Source organism: Momordica charantia (assembly GCF_013281855.1).
Source record: "Momordica charantia cultivar OHB3-1 chromosome 8 unlocalized genomic scaffold, Mcharantia_2.0 BLBB01000008.1, whole genome shotgun sequence".
In the NCBI taxonomy this organism is placed as follows: Eukaryota; Viridiplantae; Streptophyta; class Magnoliopsida; order Cucurbitales; family Cucurbitaceae; genus Momordica; species Momordica charantia.
In genome coordinates, this window is record NW_028275166.1 from 32,230,728 (window position 1) to 32,251,522 (window position 20,795).

The following is a 20,795-nucleotide window of genomic DNA, read 5'->3' on the forward strand; positions in this document are numbered from 1 at the left end:
TTACATTAATTTTTTTGTTTTTGTCATACATTATGTTTATTTAATCTCAATATGCCCGTAGCATAGATGGATCTGAAACTTTATAATTTAACATATTTTCATATATTAATATTCATGTCATTATCTTTTAAATTTATTGATCGTGAAATCGACTAGACTCATCCACCAAACTCGAATGAACCGACCATACTCTTCCATTAGACTTATATACTGATCGTGACATCGACCAGACTCATTCACCAGACTCGGATGAACGAACCGACCAGACTCCTCCACTAGACTCATATGAGGTGTATTGAAACTCGAAGTACCTACGAAATAAAGGTAACACCCCGTCACTTTAATCCATACACAATTCAATTTATTACTATTCTGTCACTTTACTCAATAAATAGTTCTAGAGAACAATTTCGTGTGAACTTGTGTAGTTTGTTCCCTAACAACTCTCTGATATCACAAAAAATGCGACACGTTGTCAAAAAAAATATCTCCATTACCTTTGGAGAGCATTGAGTTACTCCATTGAAGGAAGGTTGTCCTATACGTAACTCAATGCTCGATTACCTATGCATCAAGCATTAGAAGATTGACCTATATGTAACTCGATGCTCTCCATCGAAGGTCAACTCGACTTAATTGCCACGTAACAGATGTATATGGAGAGTATTGAAGATTGACTTATATGTATTGAAAATTGACCTATATATAACTCAATACTCTTGCTCTCTCTCACAGGTCGATTGACTCGATTGCCACTTACCAAACTTACCAAACTCGATTGCCACTTACCAAACTAGACAGAATCGACCACCACTTGCCAGACTCGATTGCTACTTACCAAACTTACCAAACTAGACAGAATCGACCACCACTTGCCAAACTAGACACGTGACAGATGACCTCACCAAACTTACCGAACTAAAACACATGACAGATGATAAATGACCTATATATAACTCAATATGACCTCTTTCCTTGACCTATACATAACTCAATGCTCTTCATTGCAAACTTACCAAACTAGACACATGACAACAAATGATAAATGAACTCTTCCATATCATCATCCTCCTCCTCGAAAAATAGGTAAAATTTATATGTTATGTTATTATTATTATTTTTTTCTTGAGAAATTATATGTTATGTCATTATTATTATTATTATTATTATTTAAGTGATAACTAAATATTAAAAATTCCAACCCTAAACACAATCCTAATTTTTAAAATCCCAAATTCAGCAGCTGGAAAACTAAAACTGAAACCTGTCCATTAGAATAATACGACGACGTTTACACACACCAATCAAAGTCCAAAGACTCCAAACCCAAAAACCTATCGAACAGAGTAAAACCGCCGGTAAGATCAGTACTTTCTACAAACTCACAAAAATCCCAATCAAAAGCCCTAACAAAACCATCATCGTCCCCACCGATCCTCCAATCGAGACCGCCCCCGAGCCGGCAAAGCTCCCGCCGGGCCCTCCGGTGGTCAGAACCACCACCATCCAGTCGTCCTCCTTCCCGAGCCCGGCGCCGACGAACCTCGAATCGTTCAAATACCTGGCGTACTGCGAGTGCGTGTAGTTCGCGAGCAGCAGAGTCTGGACCAGCTTAGGGACGCAGACCGGCATCGCGACGGCGTCGGCGGTGGAGTTCACGTCGACCTTGCATTTCTCGGCGTAGTCCTGGAACTTGGTGAGCTGCGAGGGGCGGCTCGCGACGACGTTGGATTTGGCGGTGGTGACGGAGCAGGGCTGGTCTTTGGCGTCGTCCGCGATCTCGTTCGCGATGCAATCGGCTTTCGCGTTCTTCGTCAGCGGCGGGAGGTTCTGCGCCTGACGGTAGCTGTTTAGGCCTTGCAGAAGGTTGTCTTCTTCATCTGCAAATCGAAATCAGGCCAAGGTAATTTTCTCGCAGAATTTGTACGTATTATTTAACTGCTAAAATAAAAAATGTCTATCTTTACCCCTTAAATTTAGAAAGTATATAATATTTCAGTCCATAATATTAGTCTGCCTCGTAAACTTTTACATTTGACCTTAATCCTAGTAAAATGTCTAGTCTAAATTATAATATTAAAATAAAAAAACAACTATTTCAGTCCATAATATAATTTGTCTCCAAATGCTGTTCTCATAATAAATTTGTTAAAAATAAAATAAAGGTGTGGACCCAAAATACTTAAAATATGCATGAACAAGACATCTATTCATGGATGGTTTGATCCCACCCCGAAATGGATAAACTAAACAAAGAAGATTGCCATAAAAAGAAAGGTCCTTTTCAGATGCATACTCAAAATTTATCTCTTTGTTAAATTCATGGTCCAGTAAAAAGCTTCCACTTCGAATTTAATAAAGTTCATTAAATGTTAGTGGGCCGTCTCTCAAAAATTTACCCTCGTTAAATTTAATGGTGGTCTGATCGGTCGAGATGCATACTCAAAATTTATCTCCTGGTTAAATTCATGGTCCAGTAAAAAAAACTTCAGACTTCGAATTTTATATCTTACAAAGTTCCTTAACAACTTCAATGTTAGAAGGCGTCTCTCACGGATATAAAAAAAAAGTTACCCTTTACCCTCCTTGTTAGGGTAAAAATTTAATGGTGGTCTGATCGGACAATATTTTGATGCTTAAAACATCGCTATCTCCTCACAATCTTCAAAGAATCACGTATTATTTGTAATTGTAATGTAGGATTGTAAAGAAATCTAAATAAGAAGTCCTATTCTATTGTTTTCCTTCAAAATAATCCATTATCTTGGTGTGTAAAATCTTCTAAAAAGAAAACCTACAAAGAAGGTAGTCTCCCCCTAAATCCCTCTATACTGGAAGTAACAAAACCTCTCTCGATGTCGAACCCAAGGGTATAATCCAGCTTTCTTATTTTCCTCTTTTCTTTTAATAAAGTTCCTCTTGTACTTCAATTTTTGTTTCTCGTTTCTCTTAATAAAGTTGTTCTTGTTCTTCAATTTTTGGAAACATAAACAGTTGAGTTTCTCAAATAAAACAAAAACGAAAACGATAGGACCCATTTGGTAATGTTCCTTGTGCCTGTTTCTTATTTTAGGAACGAGAAACAAAGTTAGTTACAAGATACTTGAATAATTGCTCAAGGCCTTGACGTTCCTGTTTCTTCCTTTTAGAAAGAAAAAAGGAAGTTAGTTACAAAATGCTTAAATTGCTCAAGAAAATTGGAACCGAAAGGCTTAAATTGCTCAAAAAAATTGGAAACTAGAACCAAGAAATTGAACGAGGGGTCCTTAGCAAACTACCCAAAAAAAGCACACAATTCATTGTACTTGAAAACAAAAACCCAAAACCATCAAAGAGAAAGAGAGAAAAGAGAGATACCTTTGGAGAGAACTGGAGCGGAGAAGAGGAGAAATGCGATGGCGATAAGCGAGGAGAAGGCGAAGAAAGAGGAGGAAGCCATTGCCATTGCCATTGCCATTCAAATGGATGGATAGATATTGGATTTGATTAGATGGATTACAGTGTAGTTTTTGTTTGTCGGTTTGGTTTTTCTGTGTGAGTTAGTTTATAAAGAAAGGGCAGATTTTGAACAAAATAGGGAAAGACTTGTTCAGAGTGGGGGATGGATACGGTTTTGTCTCCGATTCTTGTCCAGGTGGCCTCCCATGGAACTGCAATTTTGACACCCAAAACAGACACGTGTCCTCTTCTTCCCCCTTCCACCTGCCCTCTATTCCATGCATGCAATTATATTCCACACAAACTAAATTATATCCAAACAACACTATTTTTAAAATAATTGTTGTCCACACTTAAAAAAAAACTCAAATTAGTATTTGAAAATTTTTAATTTTAATTATGAAAATGCAAGTTGTATCATTGTTGGCAATTTATAAACTTTTTAAAGATAATTATTTAAAATTTTATAGGATTTCAATTTTTATTTAAATTCACGTTTGCCCCAAACTATTTGTGGTATATTAAGAGAAATAAACGTTGCAATAAATTATATTTAAAAAAAATAAAAATAGGGTATGATTAGAGAAAATACTTGTGCTCAATTTGAAAAGAATAAGAGAAAGAATTTGATTGTGTTAGAAAGATACTAGATATATGAATTTAATATTAAATTTATTAAAGGATAAGATGTAAAATTTGTTAGTAAGAAGCACTTAATTGGAATATAGTTTGGTAACTTTATGCTCACTTTAATCCTATTGATTCCTTTTTTTAATTCTTCATAGGTTAAATTGGTGAGTCTTTTTTATAACTCTCAGATTCGTAGGTTTTAATATTTCATTCGATCTAAGTATTTGTTTCCTTTAAAAAAAGAAATTAATAATATATAAAATGTTGTTCTCTTCCGCCTTCATCTAAACCACCGACAACGTTACATACGCGTTTGTCAGGATTAGAGACAAACGCGTATTCGCTGAATCCATTTGATTCAGTGAATTTGAAAACAAAAAACAGAATTCGAGTTTCTAACCGAACAGATCCTTAAATATCTATCTTAGTCTTTTATCATTTGAATTTTCTTTTCCTCCTCAAATGAGTCCCTATCATTTAATAAGTTTCAATAATTTTATACGATTTAATATAGTCTAATATACTCTTTTTCAGAACTATCATGATGGTTCATTGATAAAAAAAGACTAGGTTTAATTAAGAGGAAATGAGTTCAAATCCATGACCTATGAGATTAACTTTCTTCGCATTGGGACAAATAAGACCGATTAAGGTCTTGGAAATTCTTAAATGCACCCCAAATCAAGCCCTTCTTTAGAATGGAGATTTAATTCTATGAGCCAATAGATTTCATTAACTTATATGATTAGAAGAACAAGGAAGGATGATTATTGTGCCATGGCCTGGTTATCATGCCTTGAAATTTCTCAAACTGTGCCGACACGTCGTTTCAGATGAAAATAAACAACCCCAGCAGCAAGGACGACACCAAGAAAAAATAGCGAAGTCCTATATCAGACAAATTTGCAGAAGAAGAAAAGCTTCCGGCGGTCGAATTGGTGCCGAAAGCAAGCACCGCCCATTGTTCATAATACCCAATTCCGACCGACGTGTATTCAGGTTTTCGCAAGTACTCGACCATTTGGGAATGGGTACATTCGGAGAGAACAAGATTCAACGCCAATTTGGGGACGTAGAGGGGCACAATCGCGCCATTTTTGGTGTGGTTGAGCTCGATTTTACACTGGGATAGATAGTCGGGGAGATTCGGGAGTTGGGAGAAATTGCTTGGAGCGATGGTGGAGCCGCTGGTGAAGGTGCTGAGGGGTGACTCGTCGTCGAAGTCCCAAGCGATTTGCTGGACTAGGCATTCTGCGTTGGAGTTCTTAGTCATGGTGGAGAGTTTGTTGAAGCTTCTGTAGCTGTTCATGGCTTTGAAAAGTGCGTCTTTGTTCTCTGCAAATGATGGGGATTTGGGCGTGAGTTTTTGTGAGGCAGTAACAAGGAGACGACGTCTATGGGTGATGGGGAATTATCATTGACGCAGCATAAAAGAACCCAGCAAAGGTTTGGAAGTATTGACATTTGTGTGTTATGTGTATAGAGAGAGAGCCATCACAGTGCACAAAAGAACCCAGCAAAGACATGGAACTATGTAAAGCCTGTGTGTGTGTGTTTGTGTTTGTGTTTAGAGAGAGAGAGAGAGAGAGAGAGAGAGAGAGAGAGAGAGAGAGAGAGAGAGAGAGAGAGAGAGAGAGAGAGAGAGAGACCATCACAATGGCCCAAGCGCGACAATAGCAGCAAGCCATGAGCAAGACTGCAGAGGAAGAGGCCAAGTTTGTGGGAGGCCAAGGCCATTATGCAGCTGCAGGGTCAAGGAGGAGGGATCAGATTTGCTTGGACAGAAAAGAGCTGAACAGAAGTAATTAGTATATGAGGTTCTTGCATGTCTTTTTTTCCCTCCTGCCTTTGTGATCTCTCTATGAATCTATAATTTGCTTGTTCTGGTAAATATTGCTTTATACATGAAGGGTATAAGGTTCCTATGTTCCACTTCGTGTGTTCATTACTACATCTGTAAATGGAATCAAAGGTGCTCAAGGGACAACTATGATTTGCTTGATCATTTTGCCTGTAAAGGCATATACAATCGCACCAACCTCAGGTCTAAAATCGTATCTTTCTTCAGAATTGAAACTGCAAATACCTTTCTGAATTTTTCTCTACAGGTGTGTATGAACTGTAAATTATGCACCTGCTGGGGATATATTCTTGCTCATTTGATCAGGGAAGAGTGTTGGAATTCTTTTTCTCAACGTGTTTCAGTTTCATATTTTGTGCATATATTCCAAAACAGTTGAGGTGATGCACAATGCACAAGGAAGTTGAAGGTGTTGTAGTTTCTATCAGTTCATAGACATTCATATTTTAGCTTTGGACTTCATTACCCTTGAACATTTTGCTCTTTCTGATTATGCCTTTGGTTTAATGACCTATTAACCATATTTTCAAGGTTCCCCACGGTTTTAAACTCCATTATAGTATTGTTTTATGATTTTAACTCTGAAGATATCAGTGGCTTTCATTTTAAAAGGTGCAAGTCATTTATAGCATCCCAAGGTATCACTATTGTTGAGAGTTTTCTTTGGACAAAAGTTGATTCTTTCAGAGAATTCTCCAGGCTTTTTCTTTCCTTTTTTCAAATATATATTTTTAAATCCCCCCCTGGCTGCTCCTGTAGATTCTTTTCTGAAGTTGGGGTTTCTTCTTTTGTTTCTGATATGGGCACTGGTTCAACTTTCTACCTGCTTTTAATGAGAACATATTCTTCTTGGGATTTAAAGCAAATTCTATTATGCTTTTGCATTCAAATTTTCTTTTCTTCATTAAATTGGTTTCAATCAAGAAACTATTTATAAATCCCAGTGGTCACCTAACTAAAATATAAAATATCTGAAGAGGCTTTTCAATATCAAATATTATAGTATGGAATAGTTGTCTCTTGTGATTAGTCAAGAGCTTGTGTAAGTTGGCCTGAAGACCAGCGGTAGTAGAAAACAAAGGAAAAAAAAAAGAAACTTCTTTGCTCCTTCAAAATATCCTTTATATATGCTGTTCCAATTTGTATAAAATGAAGATGAAGATGAACTGCATTACATAACTCCTTCAGAAAATCATGGACCCTAAATTTTTCAGAGGAACACCATTTTAAAGAATGAAAGAAAACAAGAGCTTTTGGCCCTCACCAGAACAAAGGAATGACCCCAGAAACAACAATGCCAACCGATAAACCCAACCAATATTTGGAACCAGAGAGACACCAGGAGAATAGCTTCCACCAACTGTATTTGTACCCAAAGCAATCACCAAACAATCTTCATGAGTAGCAAGACCTACTCTTGTGAAAGTTGCATTACCCAAATACTTTGGGGCGTGAGAATGAGTGCAATTGGCAAGCATAAGTTTCTCTGGTAACTTAGGCACATACACTGGCAAAATAACCCCATCTACTGTATCATTGATGTGAACTTTGCACTTTCTCGAGTATCGAGTGAACGGAGGAAGTTGGCTCTGGTTCGCTGGCAAAAGGGCGTCGCCGTTTGAGGCTTGACTGCAAGGCAGTTTGTTATACCAGTTCTTTGCAATTTGATGTGCTATACACTTTGCTTTGAAGCTCTCGATCAGAGCCGGCTGGTCTTTTGAGTTTCTGTAGATGTTAAAGCCATTAAAGAGCTCCTCTAAATCAACTGCAGGTGTAGATATGAAGCTTCACCATCAGTTTTATGAAGATACAAAACAAAGAAGGCGATTCATCGTCTGAAAACAGCTGTAAGTTTGACTGACCATATTTATACTGTATATTTCTTTGATGAATGTGCCAAGAAAGATGACTGAAAGATCACTTAGTTTGAAAATGTGGAGAAAAGGGTTTGGGGAAAAATTAATATTTTTTGTACAACCTCATGTAAAAAGTTGGGAACTTCAAGTTCCTGTTGTATAAGCATATGTTGTTTTCTGTGAAGTTGAATGAATTTGACAAATCTTAGAAAGAGAGAGAGAGAGAAGGCTAACCATCACCGTGCACCAAATGTAACAGAGAAAGCAAGCAGAGTAGAAGAGCACAGAGGCTGAGGAAATGTTTCAGGAAAGCCATGGCAGTTTCAGAATCAACATTGGAAGTACAAATATTTGTCATTAAAAATAAAAAAAAGAGAATCAATCTTTTTACTTGTATTGTTGCCTAAGCTCCGCTTTCATTTTTATGACTTCATTTGTGTGTGTTTTTTTGCCTTGGCAGTGAAGGTTACAAAATTCCACTCCCTACTGCAAACATGTGAAACATGCTGCTGCCATTGGAACCAAGCAGAAAGATTAAAGAAAAGGAAAAAGAAGAAGAAAGAAGCAGAAATTGCCCATCCTCATACTATTCAAAGCTATAAAGGTAGAATTTTGAATCTTCTACCGGTTAAATTAATTAAATTTTGTCATTGAGTTATCAATCGAATAGATTAACCAACATTCTTCTTTGTGTCCAATCAAATAGTTCATTATAATCATCTCAGACCATTCATTTCCTTTTTTCCCTCAATTTTTCTTGAGATAACTGATGCTTGAAAACTTCATCTGCGTTGCATCTGTCCAATGTTTCTTTGATTGAAAGAAAGAATTTTCTTTATTCTTCTTCAACGTATTTTCCGAGTTGATGGTTTGATGTCTTTGCTGAAATGTCTGACATGTCGAGCGAATTTTTATTCTTATATTTGAAGCAAAAATGTCGAATGGAACTGGGATGTCCCAAAAAATGGCAAGTAGCTTTAGTAAAGCTAAGATCAAAGCATATCTTGTGAAGCACACCAAAAAAAGAAAGAAAGAAAAAAGAAGAGCTGGACTTGCCGGTTGAAGCATATGTTCCTGGTTATTTGATAAAGCAATGGCTCCAAGTGAACCAAATGCTATATAGGCTGTTCATATCAATTTTCAACTTTTCAAATTACACCAATTTTGTCCCTTTTTTGGGTTGCAAGTTTTGGTATTCAGATATTATAACTTGGATTAATACAAACTATTAAGTTCATGAAATTATGTTCTCTCTAATTTATGGCAATTTAGAGATGTTTTTTTAGTTTTCAAATTTGTTATATTTTTACATGTTAAATTACTTTTTTTAGATGGTTGGTAAGAAAACTAATAAGTTAGAAGGTATACTGCAAATGTGCTGATTGGAGTATAATTTAATCGGTTAAAACCACATGTTGAATTGTTTAAATTTTTGTTCTCACATCTGTAATGTTATACTCTTAAAAGAAAAAAAAAAGTTCTTTTTACCAGGACTGTAATTGAAAAATATTTAAATGTTGATTAATCAACATCATTCTCGTGGTTGACTATCATTAAATATTTGACAATCCTTCATTTATTTGAAAAAAAGAAAAAATATTTCTATTTCTACATTTTCTCTCCTATTTATTAAAATTTTAATAATATTTTAATAATGATAAGTAAAAGATAGATATTGATTGGTCAGTATAATTACTATATATATATATATTATATTATTTGGTTGATCGAAAAACAATTTAAGGAAGTGTAGACACTATTAAAGTTGAAAGGAGAAATGGAGAAAAAAAAGTAGAACTGTCTGGAAAGTGTTAAAGAGGTTAAGAATTTCTTCACAACATGATATGCAATGTGAATGTTATATTAGTATAACATGTGAGAGTGGGGAATCAAACTCGATCGGAGATATATGCCAATTATCGTTGAGCTAGGCACACTTTAGCATGTAAATGATTAAAATGAACAGCCCCAAATGAAAAATGCGATATTATTCTACCAAGTTTCTACTGTCGAACATTTGGTGCCTGAAACTGACCTCAATATTAAACCAGCAGTAACAGAAAGGAAAAAGAGAAACTAACACATCTTCAGATGTATCTAAGAATCAGTTCCATTCAAAGAACAAAGATGTATCTAAGAATCAGTTCCTGGTTGATGAACTAACAAACTGGAAGAACAAAATTTATTTTCTCTCTCTCTTATTGGGGGTCGGGCATGTGAAGTAGACATACCGATGATTTCGAGAAATGTTCTTCAAGTAATATGCAAGAAGTAACGAGCTAACTAGATTCAAGAAAAGAACAAGAAAAGAGTTTATTTCATTCAAAAAACAGCTTGGGAATTCAAGATGAATCACCAAACAAGATCTCGACTCCTTTCCCTCCAATCCCAGCAATGAAGCATTCGAATCCACAGGACTCGAGCTCTGCAATTACATTATCAACAACTGTTCCTGAAAGTACTGTTTCACATGGTTAAGAAAACACATGAAAGAATATTAGATCATAGATGAAGTTGTATTTTTCGTTGTTTTACTGTAGCTGGATGCTAGACAAAATGAAACTTTTAAAATCATATGAAACAAAAAGCAAACTATACGATTTACCAGGTCCTCCTACCTATAAACTATAAGAACATCAACATTCACCAGAGAAAAATAAAGAGATTGAAATGAGAGCAAATGAAGAATCATGCCATAAGGTCTCATAACAGAAAAAGGATACAGTTAGGCAACAGCGTAAGAACACAGCCACCTCCTCCAGCTCCTGTCAATTTGGAAACTAGTTTGTACTTCAACGTCGTTCGGAGGACAGTTTCGATAGATGCATGGCTTACCCCCATACACTGGAGTAAACCTTGATTCATTTCCATCAACTCCGCTAGCTTCTCTTCCTTCTCAATTAGGGACAAGTCATCATGAACAGGTGACTGAATAAGGATAGATAACTCCTTGCTGATAGAATCGACAGCGTTAAACACTGAGCTCATTGCATCGGGATGTCTAATGGTCCTTTCTGAAACACCTGCAACTAAAGCCTTTGTGTTTCTTCCAACTTTAGTGTTTGTTATAAGCATTTTCAATGGCATGTTTGATTTGATGAGGGTCAAACTGCCTGACCTGAACTTGATCATGCTGCCTGATACATAAGATTTTCAGATGAGAGAGAGACTAAAAAATCTTTTACTTAAGAACTTGAACGAACCAACCAATTAGTAACATATAAATCCAATATGAATCGTGGTTTGAAACCGAGTTCAAGTAATGAAATTACCACATGCACACATGAAAACACACATTAAAAACTGGTGCTATTCAATTAGACGGTCCAAGTTAACCCTAGCGACGACTGAAACATATTAATCAGAATATCATATTTATCCTCTTTGAAGTTTTTCATTAGAATAGCATGATGTGTTTCCAATCGGAAAAAATCTGTGACACAAACGAATTTTACTTTTTGATATTCCAATACCTTGGCTCTTGAAAAATGAATCACTAAATCTATAAAAATTAGTCTGCTGTGAAAGTGATATGGAGTAAGTTCTTGAGCAAGAAGTCTATAATGACCAGTCTAGAGTTTGCATTGCAGAAGCCAAGAATTCACATTATAATTGCCTTTACTTCTCTTGAAAACTAGGTGTATTAGTAAAACATGCAGTAACAAATAGAATGCAAGCAATCTAGCAAATAAACAGTTGAACAGAAGGTGGAAAGATTATGGTAAGAAGAAAAATGGATTTTGCATACCATATGTGCTCACTGTATTGTCAATTCCAGAGGGTTTTCCATGGATTATCTTTTCACCCTCAAAGGCCCATTTGTTCAACAACTCAAGTTCATCTTGTTCATATACCTTCCATCCCCGGTGCTCCCGATCGACATTGACAGAACCTGATAAGGGAAGCAGGGCGGCTGAAACTGCGACACAAAATGCAGCCGATGACCCCAAGCCAGATCCAAGAGGAAGCTCAGAAGAGATCACCACGTTACCGGGCACAAATCTGAAACATATGGGACAAGACAAGAGAAAGTGAAATGGAGTGTGAACAGGGGAATATATATCAAACCTATGATGAAATGCATACCCTCGGATTGAAGAATAAAGCCAAAGAAATGCAGACACTCCAGAGGCAAGTCCAATTTTTGCCTCGGGAATGTTTTGATCCTCAACCAGAGATGCAATTGATTTCAAACACTCTGCAGAGCACGACGCGGGAGTCGAGACAGGACCGACATATTCACCCAAAGCTTCCTTAATTCTACTAATTGGCCATGAAAACTCAAGTGCCAGGTCCTTCAGTTGGAGTTTCACAGTATCATCCTTGTCTGATAACAATGCATGCAATTTGATGAGGAAAAGTGAGTACAAGGACTGGAGTGAATGAGATGTAAAAAGATTCTCCAATTATAAGAAAAGTAATCTGTGATCTGGAATGACGGAAAATAGATGTAGAATCACATTTGCAGAGAAATCCTGACAACTAAGTTCATTTATCCCTCTCTTTTTTCTTGAATAGCAAGAAGAAGAGTTCAATCAAGTTTCAGATTTACAAATCAAGCAACACTCAAATGTGAAAATGGATACAACATGAACAAGAAAAAAACACCAGAAAACTGCATACAAAATGTCTAAGTAGATAGATTACACTCCCAGAAAATGTAGTTTATACAAAAGCAAGTATTAATAACCCATAAAATAAAATGGGGAGGGTTCATCGAATTAAAAAAGCACAGAAATATCATCAATTTCAAAATGGGCATCAAGAAAGTAGATCACCCACATGAAATAAACTAATAATCCGCAAATTCACCATCCAAATTATTCAGTTCAGGACCAACCAACCAACAAAAAAAGTCAAACCCCAGTGAGAGAGAGAGAGAGAGAGCACCAGAAGAACTTGGCAATCGAACGGATACTGAAGTGTAGAGATCCACGGAAGCGGCAACGGCGGTAGATCCATGGACGACGGCGTGTTCACCGGAGAGTATGATTTTCCCAGGAGCTCTGGCTTTGACTTCCATTATTTTCTAATGAATTTCAGAAGAAGAAGCTTCAAAGCCTTTCCTGGATGCCTCTGCTCCGAGCGAAGAAAGCGATTGAATTGAAAAACTGGCGCTGATTCTGATTGATTCATTGTTCATTTGCTTTCAATATTTCTTCTCGTGTAACATGTGACTTCCATGCCCAACACGAGGAACTTCAATTATTAGGACTTCGAAAACTTCTCTTTTTGTTTCCCAATAAACTGCTGATTGCATCTGTCCACAACCAAATTATTTTATACGTTAAAAAAATATTTTTTGTTTCCGTGAAAAACAATTCAGTCGAAGTGGAGTGGTTGTAAACTTAATTTTCAAAAACAAAATAATTATCCAATCAAGTTACTGTACATTAATTTTTCCATCATTTATCTCAATCTATATATAGAAGAGGAGAGAATATTCAAATCTACAACTTAAACACATGTTTCTAATTATTCTTCTCTCTTTTTTATCAGAGAGAGATATATTCGGATTGATTATCTTTATTACTTGAACTATGCTAAAGTTGACATTTAAAATTATATTGTTGAGAGACAAACTTTTTAAGGCTTCGATTGGCAACGAATAAGGTCGACCTGACAGATTGGTCGTTGATACTCTTGGAGACGTCTAGAATACCCCTCTTGAAGCAGGGAAGGATCCGGATAACACACATGGACCATTGGTCCATGAGATGAACCCAGTCCGAGCACAGAAATACCTCGATGAGATAGGTAGCTACCCCTTTAACTACTATGGATACACCTCTCGGCTCCCATCCACCAATCTAGATATGAGAATCTGTCTGAAGCTGATTTGTCTAAACTCGGATCCTGAACTAATTTGGACATCAGAGTGGCTCACCTATTCTTGCAGGTACCTCTAGAGGAGCTCGTTCAAATGGCACGAATCGACCTCAGAGATCGTCCCTCGGAACTTAGGCAGATTTCAGCATCAACATATATGATTCGAATTACAATTCAGAGTCTGTAGAACATAATTATGATCTCATATGTTTTAACTAACATTTAAAAATATGATTTGAATTATAATTTGAAGTCATATACCATTTATTTTTAATGAAATATAGATCGTAATTATGATTTGATATGTTTCACCTTATTCGATCAATCTTCATCGTGTGAGCCATTTGATATATATATACATCTTTTCCTTAAATCGACCTATTGCATCAGCGTCGATTTTGACCAAAACTAGACCCGAACCGACCATTCCCTTTATCTGTGGAGGCAGAGTGGTAAGCAACCTATCTCAATGGGACAAATATTAATAGGTAGATAAAAGATGACAAATTCAATAACCAAAAGTTACAGCAAACAACTTGACAGGTTAAATAGCTATCCAGACTCGAATGAAAATATACAATCAAATTCCAACAACTTTTCATTCAACTCAAACTGGAAGAGGAAGAACTTTTTTATTCACCATCATCAGGGTCATAGTCAAAGATGTACAAGTATGGAGTTACAGGTTTGAGTCCAAGATCTTCTTTGATAGCCACACTAGGCACCACTGGCTCACTCCAGCCCAACCGTTGCAAGTAAACCGAATCGTAGGCTTCGATGTTCAAACCTGAAGCAAGAAACAGTTCCAGCTCATGCACAAATCGGTCTGCTCTTGCAGACAGAAACGGCTTTGCTGCATCGTGGACGATGCTGCTGAACTTTTCCTGCTTCACTTCAGGAGATTCTGTTTGATACTTTTGTTCATTTCTTCAAGAAAAATCAAAGAAGAATCAGGTTTCAGAGTGTAATCAGTAATCAAGTCGTGCATATTTACGTTCAGGTGGAAAAGTCATAGTTAGAGAGGAATGAAAGTAAATATTCTCAACTGTGGTGATAAGCTCAAACATTTTTATTCCACAACAAAAGGCTTAAAAGAAAAAGGAGATTGTAATGATAAGTGTGTGGTGATAAGCTCTTGGGGTGTTTGGAAGATATTATCCAAGTTCCTCGGTTCAAATTTAGGTTGAAAAATTAATAATTTAGCACCTTTATAGTCTTTAGCCTTAGGGTGAGAGAAGCCTCCTAGAGATTAGTGGGGTGTGTAAGGAGCATAATACATAGCGTGGGTCTTGACACCATAGTTATAAAAGAACTGATAGGTTTGTGGTGACCAAATTTTTATTTGATCAAAATCTAGAAAGCAACAACTGAAAGTTATTACCTACTAAAAAATGGATTGATTAAGCCAAGTAGGTGGTGCATAATTATGTCAACATCTTCTTCCTGTAAAAGGATAATAGATACTATCAGTCATCACACACACAAGGAACTGGAGTACATAGAAATAGAATGGATAAATCAATAAACTATGACACAGAAACGGGGTCATTTTGTACTAACATTGTTGGTTCTTATAGAGAACATCGTATCAGAAATGGAACTTTTAAATGTCTACAGGAAAGCTTTGCCTACTAAATTGTGTGATTGACCAATGTACTATCCACAAAGTTAAAGCAAAGGGAGGACTACAGGCACATTTTTACTTCATCTTGACTACTTAATTCCCACAACAGCTACATATCCAGAATACACATAGTTCTTATAACCCATTAAACGAAAACAGAGTTCTCAAATTCTCATTCAACAAATAAACCCTCCAGGGAGACTATGCCCAAAGCGAGTGAAATCCCATCCCCTTTTTCCTTTTATCTCCCCATGTTGCATCTTTTATACCGATGGCATTTTGGATTTTAAAAACTCATTAATTAAGGTGTAGTGATAAGATTCTTGTGGTTCTAGAGAATCCAACCACAGGAGAATTGGCAATGGGGTGCAGAAATTGCTCCCCTTTCCAATTGCCTCTTTTGTCGTGAGAATTATGTTTGATGTTGGGCATTAAACATTCTCCAAAACCAAAAAGGACCGAATTAAGGAAGCAGTATTCCATACAAGTATAAATGCAATGTAGGAAACTAAGTCAGGAACCTGAATCAAAGCTTGAAGTTCCCTTTTCAACCAAACTTCAAGCCATTGGTTTGCTTGGAGATACTTTCGTAATTTCCAGTATCTTTGTACATTGAATATGTCCTCCAAGAAACCTACACGTAGACAATTAGGGGAAATACATAACTTTGAGTAATCATGAAGTAAATGTCGGAGCATCAAACATCCACATAATGAGTATAATGACTAGCAGAACATGAACCTGGTTCAGTATAATAGCACTGTAATCTATACTTGTGGGCTTTTGATAAGATAAAGCTGCAAATAGCATCAGTGATAAAAACATAGTCAATTAATGCAGAGAAAATAAGAATAGGAAATCTAAGGAAAAGTGTCAACAGGGAGATACCTATCCTGAAAATCCTGATTAACGTAATGCCTTTGGAAACAATGTCCATCTAATCCATGTATTATAGAAGAACTTTCTGTCTGGTGATTCAATATGATAAGAAATTCAATACAAAAAGTATGGAATGCTAATATAAAACAATACTTATACAACAGGGGACGGAAGATATAACCTTGCATAAAGGACACTTAATGGGCGAAAGAATGCAGGAGCGCTTGCCAGAAACCACTTTGGTCCATTGCACAATGCAATTGTAACAAAACTTATCTGCAAGACAAGAAATAGAATTAAAAGCATTCGAACTGGAAAACTATATTGACATTCCCTAATAGTAAATTGTACTTAACATGAATGAACGGATGGATAACTTTTTTAAGAGTAAATTCAATCACCAAATTCACTCAAACTTTAAAGCTCAAACTTTAGAATTACTAGTGATCAACACAATATCATTGTTCCATGCATTTTTCAACGTAACTAAAATCAATATTCAAGTCCACTTATAAGGAAGGCTCAAACCCCATGGTGGCCACCAACCTAGAATTTAATGTCCTACATATTTCCTCGACAATCAACCAAATATAGTAGGGTCAGGCGGTTGTCCCGTAAGCTTAGTTGAGATCCGCGTAAGCTAGTCTAGACCCTCATGGATATATATATATATATATATATGATCAAATTCATCTCAAAGAAGGTAACAGAGTCCATCAATGAGTACACTCAACGTACCAAAGCCACCATAGCAAACTTACTGTTGTTTCTATTTTCCTTGAAGAAGAAACGGCTTGCCTGAATAAAATTGAGCATCTGTAGAAGAATTTTATGTCCACTCAAAGTAAAGAATTAGCTAATTTATCCCAAATGAAACCCCTTAATTCTATCTTACAACATACTATAGTGATCGAACAATTTCGTCCAGCAAATATGAGAAAGAGCTAGGAGCTGAAATCCCCTAAAAGGACAATAAAGTGGCAGTAACACATAAAGGGTCATTTCCAAGTAGGTAACTATATGATTAAAAAACCCTAATTCGTACAAATGAACAATATTTCAAAATAGTTATCTGTTGGATTACCGGAAAATTCAAGAAAAACAAGAGAATGATGAGATTGAGAGAGATAGAGAAGTACGGAAGCATTTGTCGAGGTAAGAAGGTCGAATTATGGATCCGAGACAGATCGGGCAGGGGTTCGTATCGTCGTAAGAAGAACTGGCCGTCTCCATCTCCTTTTGCGCAGTGCTCTGCAATTCCATGGCGCTTTCCGACATGCGTTTACAAGGAGAACGACCACTCGATTTCAAACGTCATCCCCAACTTTTGACGTAAACGACACGTCGGCTCGAAATTTATACAATTTACCACCGCTAATCAAGGTTTTAAATCTCAGTTTCGTGAAATTATGAACGGAAGTATTGGTGAAATGTCGTTGATAGATATTTCTCAGAAATTATAAAATTATAATAAATATTTAAATTAACGGTACTAAATAAGTTAAAAATAATTAATATTAATAACATGTATGTACTATAAATATTTTGTCGATATTTTTTATATTTTATTTGTTAGGTAAGAAAATATATTTTTCATAATTTATCGATTTTTCTGCACTAAATGGGACTGCAGGGTTAAACGACCCGAACCACTGTCTCGTCAAATCCCTTCAGTGTTGAGTTTATAAAGAAGCCCTTTGATTATTATTAATTGATAGGTGAGGGGAGATGGGTCAACCTCTTTCATGATCCATGACATTTCTCCTTTATTAGTATATAAGGAAGGATGTCACTTGGTTAGCATTTCTATCATCCATGTTGTAGGGTTAGTTTTTCGATTGACATATTGATGTGTCGATGGTATTAAATATCTATCTTACAGACTATAACAAACTTTTTAAATAGGCAAAGATTTAAGATAGACATTTTTAGAAGAGAGGTACCAAAATATATATTAGTAATAATAATAATAATAATAATATTGGCACGAAAATAGTATTTGAACAAAAAAATTTCAAAATTTGTGTGAAGGAAGTGCAAGTGTGTGGATCCCAACGGTCATTCCCATTCATCTTCGTCTCCTCTATCCTCCGCCTGAAAAGCAAAGCATCAGAGCTCTAAAATGCAGACCACACCTCCATTCACGCCCATACGTCCTTCCTCAGGCTCGCATGCCTCCATTTTCTTCAACCCACTTCTCAATTTCACAATTTCAAATCCCACAGTACCACAAAAATCCCCAATTTTCTCCAGCCTTGTAGCAATTTCCAATGGACTGCAGCCGCAAACGTTGATCGTTTACGCGAGGAAGAAGAAGAGACGTGCGGGCTTTCAAAGATCAACCAAATTGGTGCTTGAATTGGCGTCCCTTTTAGCCTCCAACCTCAAGATCTTACCGCCGCCGCTGGATTTGGTCGTCGCGGAATTGAGCGGCGGAGATGGAAGTGGAGGTGGTGCGGGGTTGTGGAGGGGATTCGGCGGAGGTGGCTATGATGGATGGAGAGGTAAAAGGAAGAAGACGGCATTGTTGATTGGGTTTTTGATTGTTTGTGGTCTGGCTTTGTTGTTTTTTACCGAATTAGAGATCGACGCGGTTTGTGGAATTCTTGGTTTTGCCCTATTCAGTGTTGCATTGATTCAATTGTGGCAGAAAAGTTTGGGGTTTTTACTTTTCGGCATTTTGATTGCCTTGGGATTGAGAAGATCCGAGGTGCAAAAATGGGTTGGAAAATTAGGGATTTACAGTCCGAAGATGAAGAGTTTGAGAAGAAAAATTAAAGGTAAAAAAGTTTTCTGAGAGAGGCCTTTCTTCCTTAAATTAGATTATAGCGAGAGATAAAACCATAGAGTTTCCCATTCATCTTTAAAAAAAAAATAAAAAATCATTTTCGCTCGAGGATCGATTTCTATGATCTTCAATGTAGCGCATCTGATCGAGAACGCAGATAATGAAGCAGAAGTATCGCACTATTATAAGCTTCTTAGAAAAATGCGGAACAATGAAGGAGTTAAAACAAGTACATGGACTGATGATTGTCACTTCAATCATCAAGAAAATTATCCCCTGCAGCAGAATCATTGATTTCTGTGCAGATTCCGAGCTGGGTGACATCGACTATGCGAGATCAGTTTTCGATCGAATCGATCAGCCCAGTGTCTACATCTGGAACTCGATGATCAAAGGGTACTGCAATGGCGGCGACAAATTTGAAGCTCTGTTTATGTATGAAGAAATGCAGAGGAAAGGCTTCTCTCCGGATCATTTCACCTTCCCTTTTGTTCTGAAAGTGTGCACCGTAATCGGTCTTTTTGAATATGGGCAAAGCGTTCACAATCGAATTCTGAAAACTGGGTTTGAATTAGATGCGTATACTTCTTCTTGTTTGCTCAATATGTACGTTTCTTGTGGAGATTTGAGTTCGGGGTTGAAGGTGTTTGAGATTATTCCCAAGTGGAATGTGGTCGCTTGGACTTCACTAATTTCTGGGTTTGTTAACAATAATCGGGCCAGAGAAGCTTTAAAATTGTTCGAGGATATGGAGAATGAAGGTGTGGAGCCTAATGAAATCACCATGGCCACTGTCTTGGCTGCATCCGCTCATTGCAGGGATATAAATACTGGGAAATCGGTTCACAATCGTCTCTGCAAACTTGGTTGTGATCCATTTGATTCGACGTCAAGCTTCAATGTAATACTTGCAACTGCGATCATAGACATGTATGCAAAATGCGGCAAGTTGGTAACCGCGCGAAACCTGTTTGACAAAATGCCTCAAAGGAACTTGGTTGCTTGGAATTCCATGATCAGTGGTTATAGTCAATATGGTCGAGGAGCGGAGGCACTAAGCCTTTTCATTGACATGGGAGTGGCTAGGTTTGTTCCGGATAAAGCTACATTTTTTAGTGTGATAGGTGCTTGCACCCATCTGGGGTTTCGGTCGACGGGGCGAAGTCTTCATGCTCGCATGTTGAAAACAAGATTTGGTGAAGATGTTGCCATTGGAACAGCTCTTATGGACATGTATGCCAAAGCTGGAGATGCAGATACTGCACTAAAGATCTTCAGTAAGTTGCAGAAGAAGGACGTAATGGCCTGGACGACGATGATATTAGGCTTAGCAATACATGGCAAAGGTGAAGAAGCACTGCATATGTTCAGAAGAATGGAAGCAGAAGCTGCAGTTGCTCCTGACCGAATCACCTACATAGGAGTTCTATGGGCATGCAGCCATCTTGGGCTGGTCGAAGAAGGTCAGAAACAGTTCACCTCCATGACCGAGGCTCACAGAATTGAGCCAACCATGGAGCATTATGGCTGCATGATCGATCTTTTGAGTCGTGCAGGCCACTTCGAAGAGGCGGAGGAGTTTCTGAGGAAAATACCAATGCAACCCAATGCAACAATCTGGAGTTCTGTTCTGAATGGCTGTGAAATGTATGGAAATGTGGGTCTGGCTAACAGAGTGAAAAGCCACATAGCAGAACTGAAGAATTCTGGTAGTGGTGTTTATGTACTTTTGTCAAATATTTATGCCAGAGCCTGTAAATGGCAGGAAGTGAAGCTGGCTAGAGAAATGTTGAAGCATAGAAGAATTGGAAAAACTCTTGGACACAGTTTTGTTGAAATAAAATTGCTGACTTCATAGCTAATGCTAGTATTGTACAAGTGTAGTTCCAT

At 37.1% G+C, this 20,795-nt stretch overlaps 6 protein-coding genes, 1 long non-coding RNA gene and 1 pseudogene across 10 annotated transcripts; 3 read left to right on the plus strand and 5 right to left on the minus strand.

The window, feature by feature from the left end:
* Window positions 1-178: 178 nt before the first annotated feature.
* LOC111018804 (uncharacterized) lies at window positions 179-9,027 on the plus strand. 2 transcript variants are annotated; one of them, XR_015792576.1, is made up of 6 exons: window positions 179-324; window positions 736-1,086; window positions 7,701-7,776; window positions 8,045-8,126; window positions 8,246-8,389; window positions 8,715-9,027. It is a non-coding gene; the product is annotated as an uncharacterized LOC111018804 (long non-coding RNA). The 2 variants fall into 2 exon arrangements; XR_002602447.2 differs by lacking the exons at window positions 179-324; window positions 736-1,086 and adding an exon at window positions 1,766-1,903.
* Window positions 1,245-3,794, minus strand: LOC111018803 (putative GPI-anchored protein At3g06035). The gene is made up of 2 exons (XM_022295052.2): window positions 3,358-3,794; window positions 1,245-1,880 (listed from the first exon to the last, which is right to left on the minus strand). The coding sequence occupies exons 1-2, from the start codon at window positions 3,455-3,457 to the stop codon at window positions 1,375-1,377; spliced, it is 606 nt and encodes a 201-aa protein (XP_022150744.1). The 5' UTR covers window positions 3,458-3,794; the 3' UTR covers window positions 1,245-1,374.
* LOC148209928 (putative GPI-anchored protein At5g19250) lies at window positions 4,898-5,895 on the minus strand (annotated as a pseudogene). Its single transcript, XR_015792886.1, has 2 exons — window positions 5,718-5,895; window positions 4,898-5,403 (listed from the first exon to the last, which is right to left on the minus strand). The product of XR_015792886.1 is annotated as a putative GPI-anchored protein At5g19250 (transcript).
* Window positions 7,156-8,252, minus strand: LOC111018816 (putative GPI-anchored protein At5g19250). The gene is made up of 2 exons (XM_088126845.1): window positions 8,020-8,252; window positions 7,156-7,694 (listed from the first exon to the last, which is right to left on the minus strand). Exons 1-2 carry the CDS (start codon window positions 8,141-8,143, stop codon window positions 7,156-7,158), a joined length of 663 nt encoding a protein of 220 aa, XP_087982971.1. The 5' UTR covers window positions 8,144-8,252.
* Window positions 9,028-9,877: 850 nt separating the features above from the next.
* Window positions 9,878-13,036, minus strand: MK (mevalonate kinase). The gene is made up of 5 exons (XM_022295075.2): window positions 12,676-13,036; window positions 11,872-12,112; window positions 11,534-11,787; window positions 10,509-10,922; window positions 9,878-10,246 (listed from the first exon to the last, which is right to left on the minus strand). The coding sequence occupies exons 1-5, from the start codon at window positions 12,806-12,808 to the stop codon at window positions 10,128-10,130; spliced, it is 1,161 nt and encodes a 386-aa protein (XP_022150767.1). The 5' UTR covers window positions 12,809-13,036; the 3' UTR covers window positions 9,878-10,127.
* Window positions 13,037-14,084: 1,048 nt separating this feature from the next.
* Window positions 14,085-17,483, minus strand: LOC111018833 (RING/U-box superfamily protein). Of its 2 annotated transcripts, none has more exons than XM_022295076.2 (7): window positions 17,257-17,483; window positions 16,299-16,393; window positions 16,127-16,206; window positions 15,980-16,035; window positions 15,760-15,872; window positions 14,996-15,057; window positions 14,085-14,541 (listed from the first exon to the last, which is right to left on the minus strand). In XM_022295076.2, the coding sequence occupies exons 1-7, from the start codon at window positions 17,393-17,395 to the stop codon at window positions 14,247-14,249; spliced, it is 840 nt and encodes a 279-aa protein (XP_022150768.1). In that variant the 5' UTR covers window positions 17,396-17,483; the 3' UTR covers window positions 14,085-14,246. The 2 variants fall into 2 exon arrangements, with proteins under 2 accessions (XP_022150768.1, XP_087983963.1); XM_088127837.1 differs by lacking the exon at window positions 17,257-17,483 and adding an exon at window positions 16,879-17,247.
* Window positions 17,484-18,100: 617 nt separating this feature from the next.
* On the plus strand, window positions 18,101-18,914 carry LOC111018844 (uncharacterized). Its single transcript, XM_022295087.2, has one exon. The coding sequence runs from the start codon at window positions 18,240-18,242 to the stop codon at window positions 18,912-18,914; it is 675 nt and encodes a 224-aa protein (XP_022150779.1). The 5' UTR covers window positions 18,101-18,239.
* Window positions 18,915-19,064: 150 nt separating this feature from the next.
* Window positions 19,065-20,767, plus strand: MEF19 (mitochondrial editing factor 19). Its single transcript, XM_022295086.2, has one exon. It carries the CDS (start codon window positions 19,066-19,068, stop codon window positions 20,761-20,763), a length of 1,698 nt encoding a protein of 565 aa, XP_022150778.1. The 5' UTR covers window position 19,065; the 3' UTR covers window positions 20,764-20,767.
* Window positions 20,768-20,795: the final 28 nt, after the last annotated feature.